General features: G+C 40.3%; 1 protein-coding gene across 1 annotated transcript; it reads right to left on the bottom strand.

Annotated features, from left to right (window-relative positions):
- Positions 1-540: 540 nt before the first annotated feature.
- wnk2 (WNK lysine deficient protein kinase 2) lies at positions 541-20,364 on the bottom strand. The gene is made up of 30 exons (XM_016268188.1): positions 19,925-20,364; positions 18,301-18,867; positions 15,089-15,261; positions 14,689-14,909; positions 14,361-14,518; positions 13,904-13,992; positions 13,250-13,469; positions 12,789-13,071; positions 11,987-12,471; positions 9,929-10,063; positions 9,766-9,804; positions 9,344-9,511; positions 8,710-9,144; positions 8,152-8,439; positions 8,019-8,059; positions 7,665-7,827; positions 7,472-7,588; positions 7,096-7,266; positions 6,921-6,972; positions 6,602-6,802; positions 5,598-6,445; positions 5,303-5,360; positions 5,143-5,210; positions 4,334-4,917; positions 3,978-4,228; positions 3,698-3,868; positions 3,238-3,336; positions 2,675-2,719; positions 2,183-2,433; positions 541-2,055 (listed from the first exon to the last, which is right to left on the bottom strand). Exons 1-30 carry the CDS (start codon positions 20,030-20,032, stop codon positions 1,756-1,758), a joined length of 6,789 nt encoding a protein of 2,262 aa, XP_016123674.1. The 5' UTR covers positions 20,033-20,364; the 3' UTR covers positions 541-1,755.
- Between the last annotated feature and the right edge of the window lie 917 nt (positions 20,365-21,281).

Genomic DNA, 21,281 nt, shown 5'->3' with positions numbered 1-21,281 from the left:
TTAGTTAATTGTTGCATTCGTGAAATACAAAAATAATAGATAACAAATTGAAAAACGATTTGCTGTATCATAAGAGTTGTAAATATTCTCATATATTATAGCACCGTTTATCACGACAAAAAACAATGACCTGTCTACACCTCTGCTTAGCGCAAGGTTAGATCTAATCTCACTTAGGTCTACCACCAAATATATATTAAAAGTTAACATGAACAAATTTTGTCTACTTCATCAAGTTGCATTCCACATTTGAATGTTTAAATATAGATTTTATAATGACATATAACTTGCCAGAACTATGAGTTAGAGAACATCTACAGATGTTTGCCTACTACTAATTACTATATTTCGAAACTCAAATTTAGGTGTTAATAGTTAGTTTAGGGTAGACATACTGTATTTTGCAAAGAATCAGTCTGTGTCAACACTGTATGAAATCACTGGCGCTCCACAAGGAAATTCCAGTATTACCATTATTACCATTATTAATGAAAAACAGTAGCACTGAGATCTAAATGATGGCAGCAAAGAATCAGTCTGTGTCAACACTGTATGAAATCACTGGCGCTCCACAAGGAAATTCCAGTATTACCATTATTAATGAAAAACAGTAGCACTGAGATCTAAATGATGGCATTGTGCTATGAGACTGTGCTGTAACTGCAAACATGACTGCACCAGCAGAGGTCAATTTTTGTTTTTTAGATTCAGAAAAACAACTTGACGGTTGTTACACTTTTGAAAACAAATCTTGCTCTATAGATCGATGTGATTTTTTTTTACTTTATTAGATGACGTAGAAAATGACTAAATGAATGCAAACAAACTCGTAACTGAGTTATACCATCAGTAGGTAATGTTGAAATGCATTTTATAAACATCCATAAAGGACATCATAAACTGCCGGTGGGGAAAACATGAATTTAGTATTATGCTTGGTAACAGAAAATTAATAGCAGTCACCATTACCCTCTGTACATTGGCTGGTAATGTACATAGCACAGTCCTAAGTTGCTGTTCAAGGCACTCTTGCAGGCTTGTTCACCTGAAATGTTCAGTCTGTTAAAGTTCTCTCATTTCTCAATGCAATTCGTGGTTGTTACTTTTCTAGCATGTGATAATGTTTTGGACTAGTGATTAGTGATCTCTGCAGGACGCTGTGAAAAATTCACAATGATGTCATGATCGTGATCACTGCTCCAAGCTCCAGTGTTTTCATCCAACTGTGATGTGATACTATTCACCCCAAAACACTGATTGACCTAAACCTCAGTCTTTCATTCACCTTGTCCAGTTTATGCACATATGCAGACCGAGCTAATATTTACAGAAGTATAAACAGTGTCTATACGCATCTACACAAATTTAAGGGCATATTACTGTACCTTATAGCATTTACATATGTGTACAGGTCAAGGTGTAAAGGAAGTTGATTCTGCACAAACACAAGCAAGCTAAATAGATTTTGATGAAAAATATACATTCTGTACATATGCCTATGCTAAAATTCAGTTATTCTACATAGGCTATATGAATATGTACAATAATACTGAATGTAAACTGCCTACATGATATGCCTAGAACATTGTTGGCCTGTATATTTACATGTTCATGTGGGATTACTACATTGTAAGCAACTACATGCTAGCAACTGCAACAGATAGAATTGCACACTGATAGGCCTAACCAGCACTCTAAAGAAACTAAAGTATTTTTGGCGACAGTGTAAGAAGTATAAGTACAGTGATGGTAAAGCTACATGGTCCTATTTCTAGAACTTGGAACCTCACTGGGGGAAGAAGGCGCTGTCCATGAGGGCGAGTGCACAGCAGAGAAAGCAAAGACTTCTTGGTTATGAGTGGCAGTCATTGCCAGCCAGTGGTCCATGTCTAAGTGTGGGGCAGTCAGCATCTTTCTGTAAGGGTTACCAGGCACCATAAAACTGCGCTGGAGTACTTGTGAAGTGTCAGTCGCCATTACAGAGGCATGGAAATCAATCTGTGGCCATGAAAGAGGCAGCTGGGAAGCATTCAGACTTTCTATTGAACCTGGAGCCTAAAAAAAGACATTAGCATCAGAGAATCCCTATGTTGTTTAGAACCAAACTTTTAACATGAGTTTAAAGGAGACATAAAATCATCATCACAATTTAATGGAATAGTGGTATTTTTAATAACATCACCTCTGTAGCACTCCAGATCCTGGATCTGGTTAGTTGCTGGGGTCTTAGACTGAGGGAGCGTGAGCGTGAAGGAGCCCTCACCCCTTCTGCACCATTATCCACCAGTCTATGAAGCTGCTGTGTGAAAGCATCTGTCTTGTTGTTGCTGTTGTTAGTCTGTGCTTGGGCGAGAACAGTTGGCTGGTGAGGAGGTGGAGTGGATCCAGGAGGCATTGGGGACTGATTGGAGGCAGCTGATGGTGTTCCAGATCCTATGAAACAAGTCGATTTGTTTGAACATCACAAATCATGAAATACAATCCACAGTGTCTTTGATGCTTATTGAATATGCTTTAGGCTTAATGCTATTATGGTGGTTACAGTATTATGTCCACAAAGTTAAATGTTTTTAACATCACAGCTAACAGCTGGAGCAACTGTGTTAAGGTTTCAGCTTAGGAAATTGTATGTTTAAAGTGTAAAGTTTTGAAATTAAGAAAAGACAATAGTTACTGCTTCCACGTTCTTTACCAAGACACAGGCGTTTAAGTGTTGACCCTACAAAAAGAAACGTTCAAATTAGTTTTCTGTTGAAAATCACTGCACAAAGAGTCACATAAAGAGGTGGAACATGTTATTTAACTTTTAAAAGTTACAACTGCAATCAAACCTGCATTAGAGGTATTTATAAGTCAATATGTTAAAACACTGAAAATAGAAAATAATTAAGGTTATGAACAATGTTTAAAGTCATAGTGTTGGTTTTAGGCTTGCAAAAGTGAAATTAATGTGAGGATGATTAAAGTGAGATTAATGCTGTGAAGCTCAACTAGTGAAAGTATATAGAAGCATAACAGCATTGCCATCAAAAACAGACAACTGAATAAAACGCTGAATTTTGTAGGGATAAACAGAGGATAGAAAGAATAAAAAACACAGGATGATCAAAGATCAAGCATGAATACTGATAAGCGGAAAGATAAATAATTGATTAAAGTGAAGAAGAGAGTGGGAGAAAGATAGCAGGGGCTCCAACATATGACATGGAGAATGGTGGAAAGGAGAGAGTTACAAACAGATGGACAGAGAAACAGGCCCACTGAGGAATCTAGCGCGTGGTTTACTACTGGATTTATAGGTGACCCGCGCAGACGCCTGGGGAGAAGGAGGCCAGCCTGTGGACAGAATTACAGAGGTGAGAGAAAGAGTGAGATCCACTAGCTCAAGCAACCAGTATCGAAGGGTATACACAGAAAAATTACATTATTTTTAATGCATTCATAAACATGAATCTGGTTGTAATTCAACTTATTAATGTCAAAGCCTCCATGTAAAACCCGCACTGAATTTATTTAAAATCCCTACATTTGGGACTTAAATTTGGGAATTATATATAAAAGACTTACAGAAAAAGGTTTTCATAGAAAATTGTACTACTTTACTAAAATTTTACTGCTACAAAGCCAGATTATTTATTTTACTGACAGAAGGATTTTTCTCTTAAAGTGCATGCTGAGAAATCAGAATTTAAGTCACCTTGGCCAGGCTGGCTGCGTGGCACAGGTCCTTCTCCCTGGAGACCAGAGTAGATATTGTCGGAGGAGAGAGATCCTTGGAGAGAGCAGGGCTGTTGAGTCTGAACCGGAACAGAAACGGAACAAGGTAGAGTCCTAGCAGGAGACCCATTCAAGCTTGGGGCAGCCTCAGCTGAAAGAAGAAAATTACATGTCAAAATGCTTTTGGATAGATTCCAAATGCTAAGATACTTTTTTAGATACCTTATATATTAATGTGATCTTTTAACTTTTCAACTAACCTGATTTTGTTAAATCATTAGGTTTGCTGCTGTCATTAGTTTTGGAGGCAACATTTCTCAGCTGTTGTACTAGAGGACTGAGCAGTTTGGCAGGTTTTAGTTTGTGTTTGCTGGTCCTGCGCTTGCGTCCAGCAGGGAGCACTGTGGGTGGAATATAAAGACCTGGAGGAGGTGGTTTCCCTAATCTGATATAGAGAAACTCAATCTCTTCTCGGTGGTGGGCCTCCAATTCAGTTATTTCCTTCATATGTCTGTATAAAGATGAAGCAAGCAATGGTGAGTACCTAAGAATTGTATTTATTGCTCTGATTATTTTTCATTGATTTTATTTTTCATCTCTCCATCAGAAAACTCACTTTTCTCTTAGTCTTTGAAGCTCATTCTTTATATCTGAGTCCTCCATCTCTGAGTCATTGTCACTGCTGACACAGGATCCGTACACCCCTCCCTTTCTGCTTGGTGAATCAGAGCTTTGCACGCTACTACTGCGACCGGTGCGCCTCAGAAAAGCCACCGCTCTTTTCACGAGGTCACTTCCTCTCCTTTCAGACCTACCATGACGGGATGGGGTTGTGGGTGCCATTTTGGCAGGGCTGCTCTCAGCCCCAGAGTCAGAAGACATGAAACGGGTCTGAACGGTGACATCTTCTGAGACTGAGGTCTGTGCCCTCGGCAGCGAGCCACGTTTGGTCAGAGGAGGTGGGGCGTCCAGATAAAAGTCAGGTGGGGCAGAATATCTGCTGCTGTGCTTCCTGCGTGTGACCTCGTCTTCTGTGCTGACCACTGAGAACCTGCCAACAGTAGTAGTTGAAACAGATGGCTCTTCATACATGGCACATTCTCCCAAAAAACTACCAGGGTGTGCTGGAGATGCTGTGCTGCTCAGGCTACGCTGCTTTCGGCCTTGACCTGACATGATATCAGTGGAGCAAGGCACCATCTAATCCAGAGAATTAAAATCAAACAAAATAAAAAGACAAAACACTGATTTGACGAGAATTATTTCACATATTACATTAACAAACAACCATTACCTTATCATACAAAATGAAATATTTGGTACCAACACAAAGTGGGCTCCCAGATTATTAAACGAGGAATTAACAATCTATTAACCTGTATTTTCCTGCAGAAATTATGAGCATGCTCTGTACATGATGTGTACCTTATATCGACTTCTAGATCCAGAACAAGAGGTAGAGTGTGGCATCACAGGCCTCCTTGACACAGTAACTGTGGAGAAAGATGGCTTTAATTTTATTATTGTTTGTAAATGATAAATGTTTCAGGAGAAAAAATAAGATAAAAATGAAATATTGTCTTACCTGCAACCGCAGAGTCGCTTAGAGCACTTAAACTGTCTACACGCTCTGGAATCTGTGGCTAAAAGACAAAAAGCAAATGTTTTTAGGTGGTGATTCATCAAACACAATCCTATCTAAATTTGAAATATCTTCAAATTCAAAATGGTTTTTAAGACACGCTGAAAACAAGGGAATAGCTACTGGTGATAGGTGAGTTCATACAAAAATGTAAGTACTTGGGTACCCATGCTTCACACCTCAATAAAATGTATCTATTAAAAAAAACATAAGAATGACAGATAGTGCTTAAACTTACTAACTGTTCTCCAGCTCTGAATCGTCCCTCTCCCATAAGACTAGGTGTGCTATTTCCTGACCCTCCCACTGCACTCTCTGGTCCAGGTGGGGATTGGATATAGTCTGTGCCAGATCCTGGAGTTTCAGCAGCACTTCCAGATGGGTACATGGGAGCATACTCTTGATACAGTAAATTCCTCAGTTTCTCGTCCAGAGTCTTGATAGTGCTGTCTACAAACCCTCCTCTGGTACGCCCCTCTCCATCTGATTCACTAGGGACAAAGTGGTGCTGTGAAGGAGCGGGGCTTTGAGGCAGGGAAGGTGCCTTAGTTCCACTCACAGTTGACACAGGCTGCTGAAGTACCACAGGCTGCTGGGTACGTTCCACTCGACTAGATGTAATGGAGTGGAGTTGTTCGCGAGCAGACGTGGTGTCTTGTGATGGTTGTGGCATCATAGAGGATGACTTCTGATCCCCGCTGCTCACTTCAAGGGACAGCGGCATGACCAAGGGACAGCAGGGCACATCCTCCACCATGGAGACAGCACATGCAATTTCAGCCATCTGTTGAGCAGTGTGCATGGGGGAAACCGCGCCTAATCTGCCATTCTGGGTCTCATCCACAAAAAGAGAGCTTTGAGGATCCATGCACGGCTGGGATTGTTGCACACTGACTGAGCCCAAATGTGGCCCCTCCTCTGGATGGGAAGCAGGCTGCACTGGCATTGCAGTGACTTGTGGGCCAGGGGAAGCTTGGGACAGAGCAGCCAAAGAAAGAGGATCAGTAGTGGTCATAGAGAGGGGGCTCCAAACCCCATAGGGATCACTTCCTCCAGATGGAGGTGCTGTGGCACAGGCTTCTGAATCTGTGGAATGAAAGAAAATGAACAAAACAGAAAATGTAAAAAAAAAACATGTTCTAAGAAAGACAGAGAGACATCAATTTTACTCTTTTTGTTATGAGTAGAGGCTGTGCCGATACAATCGTGATACAACTAAGTAATGTCATAGCCTGACATTACCCATTGATACAGAGGCAGATCCTGTGCTGGGTTCTGGTGGCTGGGCTGATGCACTCTCACCAGGCTGAGCTGTCCCCTCAGTTATTGTTGTTGTGGATGGAGATTGTGTAGATGGACCTCCATCTGAGGATACATCTTGACTGGCAGTAGGAGCCTCTTCCACAGGGCAGATGATGAACCACCGCTTACCCGTGTGCAGAACTGGGCACAGGACAAGAGGCCATACTAAATGCTTAAATATGGATACATTAATTCTTCAGCAAACATTTGGTGAGCATGAATGCTAAATTTGTCAATTACGGGTGGAAAAAAGTTGTACCATTTTGCTGATAAACTGGCTGGGGGGCCCCAGGTTGCGGTCCTTTTTTCCCCTGGAGAGTAACAGGAGACTGTTATTATCGTTCAGTTTAGTAATTTTAGTGAATTTGGTGAATTTTCTCCCCACATATTACAAATGTAAGATGTCGGAGTCTTTAACTGACTCCCTGTATTACCTCCCCCCCTTGATCTCTAGGAGTTTGTCCTTGCAAATGACTTGTCCCAGGTTCTGATTTCTTCTCTACATCCATGTCCTCGCTTAGAATGTCCTCTGCCTTGTCGACAATGTCTTTAAGTTGATCTATAAAAATTTCCTTTTCTATTGGTAGAATGAAACCATTTTCCACCTGATACACAAATGAGAGAAAAAAAATGTACAAAGCTGCACAGAAAACAAACAGTATATAAAAAGGCAATAGGATTAAACAGCTTTATGCTTCAGACAAATCACTAAACTGATGGTGGACTATACAAGTTTACATTTTAATTTCAAATCTTAAGCAGCGCAGTATTGTTTTGTAACTGAAAGTCAGTGCAGAACCTTCATCTTACCATATAAGTGGCTATTTCTTCAGGTGCATCTCCATCTAGGTCAAATTTGAAAGTCACCATTTTATGATTGTGCGTCTCCAGCTGGCATTCCACCATCTTGTCACCTGTATTACTAACCTGGAAGTACAACGACATTTTAGGAGGTGCTTGCAAAAAAACAGTTATATTTAAAAGGAAGACGTTTTATCCTCACATTTAGCATGTTTAGCTTTGGCTTGTTAATTTTTTCCTGGCGTGAGCGCGTACGAGAAGATTTGCGGTGGTGCTTTCTGGGTTTGCCATCACCCTTTCCTCCACCAGTGGGTCCCTCATAGCTGTCACTCATTTCTTTACCAGATCCTGCATCTTGGTACAGACTAAACAAACAAGACAGAATAATCTAAAGAAAAAACTTACTAGGAGACAATTCGAGATGATTTATATTGTTTTAATGCATTGTGTGATATCTGCCACTGTAAGCAGGTCAGATACACCCATTGTAAATAAAAAATCACATGATGTTTGCATTCAATCAGATATGCAATTTCCATAAGTTTTTTCTACCTACCTGTCACATACATAACTATGGAATGGAATAGATACAGGTGCCTGTAAGGAAAACATAATTATTTCAGTTATCTATGTGGTACTTTGTTTTAAGAATACATATTATAGTCAGATAAAGGAGGCTTTATGCCTACTGTTAACTCGGTGCTGGGTTGAAATGTGCTGGGCTCTGGTGCAGGAGGAATAGGCATTGAAGCAGTGTCGGCCATTTGCTGAGTTGTACTGGGCATGCCAGTACTCTCAGGAACAGCATTTCCTGTCTGTATGCCAGCAGGCTGCAGAGTAGGCTCCACAGTCCCAGGTAGGGCTTGGGCAGTGGTAAACTTTGGCTCTGATTGCCTGTCCTGTGGGGGGGACTGGATCTGCGACATAATGGTGTGAGCTGGGGCCAGGATATGCAGTTCCTCATGCCGAGGGTACTCCTGTTGAAAAAAGCATTGTTGTGTTTCACTGTGCAACAAGAGCCTTGACCTCAGTTGTAAGACTAATGGAATAATATTGATTATCCTGCATCGATTGCTATGACAAGGCACTACTGCACCAATCCTGATTAATGTGTTGCCATTCTGCTGTCCCTCTCAATGTAATTGCTGTTCTTTAACACTTGTGTGATCATAGAAATTATTATGATACACATTCGCCATAAGAAAAACAATCCTTGCACAAAGCAGGAAAGAAACTACATCATTTACCTCTGTAAAAGGTTCAGGAATAGATGGGTCTTGCTGAAGGAGGGAGGCTGGATTAGGAAGGGGAAGGGAGGGCTGTGTTGGTTGGGGTTGAGATTGCAAAAGGGCACCTTCTGGTGGTGGAACTGGGGAGTACATCTGCTGCAGATGTTCCTCAGGAGGAAGCATGGGTGGGGACAGGGCCATAGCCAGGAGAGGTACAGGGGTAGGAACATTCAGAGGGGTGGACACAGGTGTGCCTGCTCCTAGCATGCAGGGTACATTTTGCATTGCTTGTATGGAAAGAGGAGCAGTGATAGGGCGTGGAGAGTAGTAGGGTGAAGATACAGGAGGAACATTTGCGGGGTAGGGAGAAGAGTATGAGACTGAGGAGAAAGGTATTGGCTCTGTCACTGCAGATGTGCCCCCTTCTGGCAAAAGAGGATATGTCGAAGGAAACTAAAGAATAAAGAGCAAGATAAAAATGTAAACAGCCTGAGGTAAGCTAGAAAGCTACATATTTGCATGTAGAATTAAGAAAATTCCTCCACGTCTACCATCTAAGGTTGAACAAATTTCACCCTTGCTAAAGACTTGTTCTGGTGTCTGAGAAAAGGTGTTGCACACATAGGCCTAGTTAAAGGTTTCATGAACTGACCTGTGTGGAAATTTGTAGAGGCTGGAGAAGGGGTGTCTGAACATTTAGCTGTGGTCGTGGAGGAAGGGTAGCGTTGCTGAGCATTGTAGAAGCTGACTGTAGCAAATGCTGTGGGATAGACTGAGCATCTGAAGATGCCTGCACTAGGGGTTGAAATGTTGATAATGTCTGGGAAAGACAAAGAGAGAAATAAAGAATGATATTAAAAATAAAACTAATGTCAAGAAGACGTACTTACTAAGCAGTTCCCACGGATTATGCTGGCTATCATATCTTTGTCTCAGTGATTAAACTGAATCTATTCATTGTTTAGCGGACTTTCAATAATCTGATAAATTTATGGCATGACTGAAACAGAACTTGAAAATTTTCCAGAACATTTAAAAAAAGACTGTGAGGATGTTTATACAGATTGAGTCTACCTGAGGCAGGAAAGCTTCAGGATGGAAATAGAGATGAAACTGAGAGAAATACAAACACAAGGAAGAACAAAAATCTAAATCAAACTATTAAACTATCACTTTGCTAACACACAGGAATGCACCCATCCTCATTTAAGGGAGGCCAAACCTATAGCAGCCTTACCTCCTGTGCTAGTGGTACAGTTGTCTGGTTTTGCTGTGCTATGAGGACAGAGGCAGGAATGCTGTGTGGATGAGCATGTGGTACAGGAGTAGCTGGAGCAGAGACGGTCTTAGATGGAACCAATTGTGCAGAAGGCTAAAAACACATGCACAAACACAAATCTATTTGCAATTAAGCATTTCACGGCCAATAGCAGTTCTTCAAGATATTAGCAGAAGAGCAAGTCTAGCAGCACATGGTTTGATGTGACAGGTAAATTAGCGGCTACTGACAGGGAACAGAAGAAAAAAATGTGTGATATCAAACATCAGAGTAGTGATTTGCTCTACAAACAGGGGTTGTTGCTCTAAAAGAGACCACGTACAGGGTGACAGGGATAATTTGTAGTGTTGCAGTAGCAGTCATTGATTGTTCAGTCAGCTTGCTGTGCCATCCTCTAGCAGTCTTTTAAGAGTCTGTGACCTTCAAAAGGACATAACAGTCCCATTTCTTATTCTTTTAAAAACAGAAGTGATTAGAGAAAGTGTATTCAGTTCAGTTCCAAAAACAAAGTACAAATTTTCTCTTGAATGCTACATAGGAATACAACTAGGAAAGATTGGCATTTGGGAGTAATACCTAAACACATATTGAAGCAACATTTTCCAGAGAAGGTGAAGAAGAAGCTTGGAAAGTATGGGTGAGCCAAAAGTGATTCTCTTGTTCTAGATTTCCTTGCTGGGATCATAGCTAGTACGTTCTAATTTTCACCTACCACAAGACCTGATCCAGCTTCATTGTCCTGCACAGAAAAAGACCCCATTTCCTGATGTAATAGGGGTACACACAAAGAGCTTACATTTTGGACCTGAGGTGCAAGGAACCTGTTAACACTAGCATCGCTGTGGCCATCTCCAGGCTGCACCCTGTCAATCAGCACAGGGAAACTGGTACGCCGATTGATGATATGATGTAGACAGCGATGAAGGTGAAACAAATCTGAGCTTTCTCCCAAACTAGGAGAATGTGGCCCAATCAAGGAGATAGGGGACACTGGAGAGGATGACCTGAGTGGGGATGGTAGATCAACTGGTGAAGATATGGACATATGTCTGGAAGATGTGGGGACTGGTGAAGGTATAGATACATAGACAGGGGTAAATGCAGTGGTATGGCTTAGTGATGACATGTTGTTAGGTAGAGTTATCACAGGAATCTGTGCAGGAGGATGGCTTTTATGGACAGGAGAAGGTGGGGTGACTTCAACTGGTATTGAACTTGGTATATTCTTAGGAACGGAAACTCGCTTTGGAGGCATTGTAGACATATATGGAGACTGTGTGGTTGTATAAATTGGTGAGCTGGAGTCTGGATGATCCAGATCAGGTGGGAATGATGGTTTTAATGAGGAAAAAGATGGCATGTTTTGGTGGATAGGGGAGGAAGAGGGTGAAGAGGCATGACCGAGAGACCCTCGACCCCCTGACCTTACAGCCAGCAACATTGCCATTCAAGCCTAGCAGTAATGTGGGTGGACATCAGAGTTCCTCCTACTGAATGACGTTGGCTGGGCCTGTGAATACATTTTCATGTGTTCTGAACTATATTCAGAGACTCCGGTGTCTTCAGAAACATTATTGGGTGCCTGATCATCATTTGTGAGTGATGAAGACCCTGTGAAGGCACTTGTAGACAATGACTGATCCATTTCTTCCCTAGAACTTGCTTCAGGTTTGTGACAGCTATAAGCCTGATGATGCAGCCATTCTAACTAATTCTGTAGTTCAGTTCTCCTCTGTAATGTGTCGAGGAATGAGGTGCTGCTACGCCTGGTCCCCATCAAGTTATCGGGGAATAGCAAAGGTCTTTGGGTGTCACCAGGAACACTGCCATGTCGCTGCTCATTCAGCCACAGTTTGAGAAAAAGACACATTTTGTTAAATTTAGGCAGTCATTATAACATAAAAAACCATAGTGCTAAGGGAAGAAAAGAATGGGGAAAAAAGATGGTGGTTTTGGAGTTTTTCTACAAAGTAAAGCTCAACTGCAATGATAAAGTGAATATAGTTACAAACTTACGGGTGATTGCTGGTAGGCTCTCTGATGCAGGTGTATCGAAGATTGCTGAAAAGCCCCTTGATGTAGCTGATGAGTTGACTGCTGATATTGCTGGTGGAGCTGAATGGTGGGTTGTTGCTGTGGGGCTTGTGGCACCAAACCATGGGCCTGTGCTTGTGGAGCCTGGTGTAGGGGAGCACTAGGCTGTTGTTGGGCTCGCTGGGGTTGCTGAGAACTAGGTTGTTGCTGGGTCCCAAGGAGTAACTGACCTATGGGTTGTTGTGGGACACCTTGGGGCATTTGTAGAGCAGATAGTTGTTGAGTCCCCAGAGGCAGGTATGCAGTAGATGGCTGTTGGGCACTTTCTGGCAACTGAGCCAGAAGCTGTGCTGGAGGGCTTAAGACCCTTTGTGCAGTGGAAATGGACTCAGAGAGGGATTGCTGAGAGGTGTTGTCTTGGTTGCCTGAAGTGCTTGTTACCATTGTTGAGCCAGCACTGCTGTCTACTGCATTAGTTGGGACAAACGACACAAAGTGCTTATTAAAGTTATGGAATCAAAGGAACATTTACCTGCATTAAGTTATACAAAAGAATTAAACTGAATAATTAACAATATAATCAAGTGAAATACATCTTACTGGCAACATCTTATTGCTTCTGTGGATATTGTTATTAATCTCCGACCCAATTCATATAATGACTAATTTAAAATGTAATTAAAATAAACAAGTTTGTACTGGTCTTTCCATCTTTTGTGTGGATATCTTTGAAGAACTGAGTACCACAGTTTTATCTATACATTTATCTCTAGATGTCTCTCACGTGTAGCTGTAGTTGCACTGGTTGGGGCACTGCAGACCAGGCTGACTGCTTCAGTCTGTAGCTCCTCTGTTTCGGATTGAAGACTGGGTGGTCCAACCACTGGTGGCCTTGTGGAGGGCACCTGAAGGATATTCTGTGTCTCAGTCTTGGTGCCTCTCTCTTCTGTCTTTCCATTATGGCCTGAGGCGTTCCGCTGTCGTCTCCACTTTATTAGAGACACACGGTCACGGATAGACTTACCCACAATCTTCATATCAATCTCTAAAAAGAAGCCAGAATCCACCTGCCAGAAAAGATCATTGAACAACTCTTAAATGGTGACTGTTACTTTTTGAATTCATTCTGAAATTAGTTTGTTATAGTTTATAGTTTGTTGTATTCCAAACTATAAGTATCTACTACATGTCTACTGTATGTACATATCTAAAAATTGTGCATTTCTAAAAATCATGTTTGTTTACCATTTCTTGGGCAACTGTTTCTGGGACTTCTGTGTCCAGGTCGAAGGTAAACTCAATAGCACCACTGTCTTTATAATTGCCTTTAAGTTTCTTCTGGTCTTCAACCCAAAGCCTTAGAGCAATGGACGACTTCTTGCCGTCATCCTCTTCAGCTAGCTCTACTCTTACTCCAGTGTCCTCCGCAAAGAATGCATGATTTAGTAAGTCCTTTATGGAGTACCTTTTAGAAGAGAAAGATGGAATTTGGTTTATAAAGACATGAAGAAATCGGTGGTGCCATAGCAACCCATATGTAATGCACTCAAATGGATAAGACAAGATGTGCAGAAAACGTTTTTAAAAAATACTGTAAATCTGATATCTGAAGGACTATGAACAATGCTATGATGTTGCTATAGCAAATGGTATGAGTTATTTGGCTGATTGATGATCCATGCATGCAGTACACAATCAGACTAACACAGGGTTGAACTGATGTCATTAGCAGGGTTCAAAGAACAGCAAAAGCAAATCACTGTAAAATAATAGTTAAATAAAGCTGTAGCTTTCTAAGAAAAGGTTGTCTCATCATATGATGCATCACATCTGACAGGAGCATAGGCTTTTTGACCTTTATGGTTATGTGACAGGAGACTATTCAGCTGATGGACTCACCTATCCTCCCAACGATGGCAGATACACTCTCCAATGATTTCTTTTATTTCAGGCACGGTCACCTTACTGAAACTGGCAGGCTTCACACCCTGTGCAGTGAATTAAAAAGGAAGCCAACACATATACATACATTTTCATTGAAACCACTTGTGAAAGGACATTGAAAGGACATTTTGCAGAAAAAAAAATAGTTTCAAAGGCAACATTTTCCTTTGTACCTGACTGCAATTACAGAACATGACACAGATCTATCAATGAGCAGAATTATTATCTATATCAATCATATGTAAAATCTGTTGTACATACACTCTGCTGAATGAGAAAATGTATGAATGAATGCATTATGCAACATGCTTCATGAATAACACCCACTATGTTAGGTCTGATACTTTTTCACACAAGTAATATTCCATTCTAAAAATATGAAGTCAGTGAGAAGCACTTTTCTCAAACTTACGCTAGTAACTTTGCGATAGATTTGTGCTGCATTTTGACACTCTGAGTATGGATACTCAGATGTGCCCATTTCTAGCATACACATCCCAAATGCATACACATCTACAGCTTCATCATAGTGTTCCTCATACATCTCAGGGGCCATAAACTCTGGAGTGCCTAAAATGTGAAGAACGGGGGGGAAAAACAATAACTACATGGATAATGTAATCTTTGAAATTCCACATACATGCTACAGTCTACATTATCTAAACAGGCTATTTAAATATTGTATTCAATGTAGCCTAATCTAATAAATCTCAAAACCATGTCACTCTTCTGACTATTACCGATTACACTTTTGGCAAAGGAAGTTCTCTTTAGAGTGGCCAGGCCAAGATCTCCAATCTTGACTGAGCCTGTAGGACCAGTGATGAAGATGTTGTCACACTTCAGGTCCCGATGGATGATGGGAGGTGTCCTCGTATGGAGAAAGTGAAGACCTTTTAAGATCTGTCTGCACCAGCTTCTTAAAACTTTTGGTTTCATCACCTTGAATCGCTTCAGATACCTACATATTAACAGAAACAGAGTTAGAGGTCATTATTTTCACAAGATAAAATTGGCTTTGTGCAATGTAAGTTGTAATACGGCAGATCTACATTCCTTGGTGTCCCATAGCAAGCAACTCAAACCAATTAAGATACTGCCCCAGGTGTGATAGCATCATTTTTATTTTATTTGACTCACGTTTTCAGTGTCCCAGACGTCATCAGTTCAGTGACTAAAACAATGCACTTCTTTCCCTTAAGAGGAGATTCCCAAAAGTCATAGAAGCGCACAATGTTTGGATGCTGAAGACCTTTTAGCATCTCTGCCTCCTCTTTAAACCTCTGACGTTCTGCTTTGGACAGCTTACGATCCTGGGATGGCAAGGGATCAGCATTGGTTTTTTGAGGTTCCAAGCACATGCCAGGAGAAAAGTGAAAGAGACAGATAGACAGGTGGAAAAAAACAAACATATGGTAATTAATAGGGATGCACCGATATGAAAATTTTGGCCGATACCGATAACCGATTATTCTTTATTTTTGAAAGCCGATAACCGATATGTTGGCCGATAAATCTATATCCAAATTGTTATATACTTTTTGAGAGCCTGATTACAAAAAAGGTCTCATCATTAAAAGCCACATCCCAAACACTTCAACATAAGCAGCCTAGTTTGAACCGTAACATGATATGTAAGAGAGATGAACTGAACTGAATTTACCAAACTGCCACACTGTTGTGAAAACTCAATTATCCTCCTTTCAGGGAAAATACAGTTCTATGAAATAACTCTTGACCAGTGGAAGACATGCATTCTAAAGACATTTAGGTCAATCTTTATTGATTTAAAGCGCACATTCGCTGAAATAGCTTTCTAAGGATAGATAGTATATCTGTTTTTTGTGTTTGTGTGGTCGTGGGGGTGGGGACAATATCTTTGAGCATGATAGGACTAAGAAAGTCAAGAAGATGATCAAAGGCAGGCAAGAGATAAAAAACAACCAAACTACTGTTATTGAAGCATATTGAGGTAACATGAAAGGCAAAATATATGCTCCTCAAAGAGAGGGATGTGTGATTAACATATTGTACTAGCCCTTTGATATGCAGTACAGTGCAGAAAATATAATTAAAACAAACTCACCCTAACATTTTCTATTGGGGTCTGTCTGATAAAATGAATCGACAGGAAATTTAAGTCTCTTTATTCAGTGTACAAAATGTCACTGCGGGTTAGTGAGATACTTGCAGTTGGGCTAAAACTAGTGTGTACAGCAGTTGAGCTAGGCTTGAAAATGCTACAGTTACAAAGTCATTGGTGGTTCACATGCTGGTGTGTAGCTATGGTCAAGAAGCTTACCAAATCAATACCTTTGCATCTGCCCTCTTCCTGCTGCTAAATTTACTAAACGCTGACAGGGAGTATCTGTAACATCTCTGTCCCTCACAATCAGGCGATGTGCAACCCCATAAAACCTCTTGAGACTCACCCCCACACTGCGCCATCTAATACCTCACATGAACTCAGACACACACACATACACACAGACGTATAGTTCATTCAACCTCCCCCATTCTTGATTTTCCATCCACTTTACTCTACAGTCTACAAGCACTTGAGACCAAACATGCTACCAGATTCCTAGGTGGTTTCTATTAGATCAACTTACAAATGAGAAAAAAGCAGAAGCAGTTTACATGCAATGCTGTGATAACAATTTTCATAGTTTAATACGCTGAAATAATATCCCAAACGTTCACTGCATTTCTAATACAGTTTAAACTAGTTTAAAATTAAACACTGTGGGATTGATTATTTTCTGGGGTGTGTTAAATCAGAAGCTCTCACAAAAGGAAATGAGCTTTTCCCTTCTCCATATGACCAGGGCGTGGCTCTAAGATCATTTTCTGATATGTGTCTCAAATGAAGACTCCATCACAGACACCTGAAGACAACACCTTTTTTTCTTTCATTCTATATGCTGCTGATGCATCAATGACAGACAAATGAGGGATAAGTCAGGTTGGGCGTTCAGCTGTACATAAAATGGTCCATTAGGAATATCTTTTATATTGTCTTGAGAATGCTACTGCTTGATGTGAGGGAAGCCATGTTCCTTAGTGCACAACCATCTTCACCTCATCTGACCCGTTCCCCTGTCTCTTCCTTTCTCTCTCTCCTCCCTCCTAGAAGACATTTAGCATCCTCATGTATAACATCAGAACTCCAGAGATCATAACTGCCTAGTCATCCTTCCATGGACAGTGAATGCAGAAATTATCCTTTCTTCCCAAAATGAAAATAAGCATCATCGTAGTAGTCTATGAGGTATTTTTCAATGAACGTTTCTGTTGATTGTGTACAGTAAAAATATGTTGTGGAGTTATATAATAAAGGGCAAATGTCATTGTTTAGCCTATGTAAATATTACAGTATGTTTCTAAAACGATTTGATCTTGTAAAACTTGACTGTCTTGTTTCTGTTTAGACCTGAACATTAATTTAAAAAGAGTTGTAATATGAGAAAATAAGAGAGAAACTGCTTGATAACATTTTACTATTGCATCATTTCAGCAGGTACGTGCACATGACCAGACCTTATCACATGACCCCTATGCAGAGGGGACTGATCCTCCAGGGATGTGCACTGCTTCTCTACAGAGTTTGTTTGTGTCCACACCCTTCAGCCTTTCTCCTATAAATGTCTACTTCAAATATTTTTGAGTGAGCTCTGAGAGATATTAACTGTGATACATATTAAGCACAAGCTAGAAGCAGCACAACGCTGTTTGCAGGAGGTATCACAATGCATCACTTCTAACATAATTGGTTTCCCGAAAGTAATAACAAAAAATGTAACACTTGGTATTCTCAGTTGAACCCAGCTGAACCTCAAATGATTCTAGACAACAACACGGAAACACTATTAAACATAGGAAATCTGATCTAAAAGTGGTCATGGTGATCCAATCTCCATTTTACAATCAATAGTGCTGATAAAAGGAAGAGGCCATATCAGATGACCCGGCAAACTTGTACAAGGAGCAAGCGTTTTGAATGGCAATGGGATCGATCAGAAAATTATAGACTTTTTTTTTGTTAATAACAAACTACACAGATGTTTTTAATTCTAGATAATTGATATCCTACAAATCTAGGTCTTGGACAAATCATTATGCCCAACAAATTAAGTAGATCTATTGGTTATCTAACACTCTTTTTGCTACAATGATATTAAATATATCAACAAATTTGAGAAGACCAACAACAAACGAAACCTTTATGAAAAAAAGAAAAAGTGAAACAAGGCCAACAGGAGTCCTGTGCAGTCACTGAAATGTGAAACATTGCAAGAATTGAAACTCCAGTGTTTAAAATTGAGAATATGTTGTAACTGCATTTTCCTTACCTGAAGTTCACACCAGGCCACCTCCACCCACGTCTCAGTGTCCAGGCCCTTATAGACTGTTTTGAAGGACCCTCTGCCAAGTTCAATATCAAACTTAAGAAAGCGTCCACCTGGCGAGGTGGATACGGCCTTCATTTCGGCCTCTTCCTCGTTCTCGTCACTCCCAGCTTTCCCCACACTCTTGGACGTTTCAGATGGTTCAGCATCATGTTTCTCCTCAGCCTCAATTGTCTCTGGCTCTTTGGTGAAGTTCTCATTTACACTCTGTCCCACCTGACTATCTGCGTTAAAGCTCCTCTGGACCGCAATATGTGCACTTTTAACGGGACTGCTGGTGGTGTCGCACTCTAAAACCTCAAATTCTTGATCCTCTGACTCAGAGAACCACAAACTTCTGCGTATAAATCTCTGCCGGACCAGACTTTTGAAATCTGATAGAGGGTATGCAGTTGGATCGCTGGCCCCTCTGTGTGCTGCAGCTGCGTGAGTGGGATGTTCATGACCATTTTCATAAATTACAGTCTTTTTTGAGGGGACAGAAGGAACTGTGAAGCCCACAGGCTGCTGCTCAGAGTTGGATCCAGTCAGGTTTTCCATGACCAGTGAATTGCTGGACACTCATCTGTGACATTCAGCCGTTTGCATGGTCCTCCTTGAATGAATGCACCTGCAATATGGCAAGTAGTTTTAACATTTATTCCTTAAACTAACATCTTTTTTTGTGTGTGTTCCTGGCTGTTTCCTTATTAGTAAGTAATTCAAAAATTACTAGTATCTGTTTCGATTTCACAACTAAGTATTCATTAGAAACCAGCACTTATCCCAGAAGTAACTAGTATCTAATTATTTAGCACTTGCTCATTACATATAGTATTTATACCTTTTCTAGATGCAAGAACACTATGCATATAATACAAATCCATATTTACTAGTGTATATATATATTAGATACTAGTACATATTTACATTTTAAAAAATCAATTGTTGTAACATTTCTAATCTCACCAGATAAAAATGGCCTTTTTACTTATCATACATGATGACTATTAGGAATGCCTACTTTATATTTATATTAAAACTCCTACAAGTACGATTTGAAATGTTACTATTAACAACTGGAATACTGGTAATTTGTCACCAATAACAATAGTTATGGAATAGTGACTGGCAGCAAATAAGTACGTTCTACAAAGTAATTAAGTATTACCTATATACTGGAATTTAGAAATAAAACAGAAAATATACTAGTTTCTATTGGATCATTTAATATTAATGAATGAATAAATAAGTGCTAGAAACATAGTTAGTTTTAAATGAATAAATGTTAAAATGGTTTGCCATACCTGCAATACAGTCTGACGCAGTTCGGCATCATTTGAAGACCGACTGCCAGACTTCGCATTTACATATAGCTAATATTAATTATAATTAAATATTTAGCCAAAGCAATTAGTTAACAGAGCAAAACAAATAATACATAGTTACTAATAACATTAACTTCGTTTTCAAGGCAAGCTTCCTTAGCCTACATAAGAAAGTCATACCACAAATGTACTTTAAAAGCTGTAAAACAATTTTAAAAGATTTTTTTGCAATGTGAAACTAATATCAGTATCTAACTCACCATGCTGGGTAGTTGACAGAGGCTGTCACGTTGTTTAATCCGTCTCAAAACTATAAAGCGCGCAGCTGTCCCTTGAAATATCGTTTTAACGAATGGTCCCTCGGACATCTACTTTCACCAAGCATGCACATAGCAGCTTCAAACCCGAGTACGCTTGGTTCTTATAGATGTCAGCCTGTCTGTAAGGGACATGAAATCCACAGCCCGCTGATGAGATTATTTGCTCACTGCGGCAATGCTCTCCTCTTCTCGGATAATACGGCACCAACACCTCCCTAAAGATTCCTCCCTCGTTATGTTATAGCCTTCATAGTTAGCTTCGGTTCCAGTGCTGATGCGCTCTTACGGACATCCCGCAGTGCCTAGCAACACTGTGTGTCCAATAAAAGCATCTGTTTTTAGGCGGTACCCTTATCCTCCTCTACACGGGTCGTCATGGACCCCACGGAGCGCTGGTTCCGCCCAAATCTACGTGACGTGACCATGAGCTTGAAGGACGGAACGGGGCTCGTCACTGTCCTGCAGAGACATAACTAATCGTCAGATATATTGAACTATTATGATATTATAATATGATCGTTTTAAATAGTTTACAGCAACTTCGCATACAGTATCCCCTTTCTATGCTCAGTAGCCTATCCCTATACTCTCCACGTGACTTGGTTAAGACTGCTGAATATTTAATGTGAATGAATGTTGTATGATGATTTTTTTATCATCTCACCCCTCCCCTCCTCCTCTTGCCATCTCCCTGAAAGAAAATGTCCCACCTACTGGAGAGAGTCGTGTTTATTCCCTCTGCAATAACACTTACAGTACACTTACAGTAGGCTACATTATGGGAGATGAGGGTGAGTTGGATGGTTTTGACAGTTATAAATAAGTTGGGTGACATACGTGATCACCACCTTCCTGAAGTGATTATAAAATTTGTACAGTAGAATGACATTTTTTTTTTAAAGTCCATGTTTTCCACTCCGTTAATGAGGTAGATTGTAACAACGGCACTCTTTGTGCTTGACATTAAAGGCAAATACAGTATATTATTTTATAGTGAGTCACATTAATAAAGACTGAAATATGCTATTCAAGCCAATAGACAAAATTACTTAGTGCTTAGTTCGTTCATGGAAAGTGTATGGACACATTTTTACACAACAAAAGGATAATCCTTATCGTTTAGAGATTTTAAAAGACAAATGTGCAGTGAGGGTCAGAAATACACACTGCCTAACGTACCCTATATTTAAACTGCACCACTTCTGTAATACTGCAATTAATTAGTCTTTCATTAGTCTGTACTTTAAGAACCTGACACATTGAACTCTTGTCAGAGCTCTTTCTCTTAAACTACAAT

Source organism: Sinocyclocheilus grahami, unplaced genomic scaffold (assembly GCF_001515645.1).
Source record: "Sinocyclocheilus grahami isolate Dianchi unplaced genomic scaffold, SAMN03320097.WGS_v1.1 scaffold44.1, whole genome shotgun sequence".
NCBI classification, from domain to species: domain Eukaryota; kingdom Metazoa; phylum Chordata; class Actinopteri; order Cypriniformes; family Cyprinidae; genus Sinocyclocheilus; species Sinocyclocheilus grahami.
Note: the sequence above shows the minus strand (reverse complement) of the source record. Positions and strands in the feature narration are given on the sequence as shown.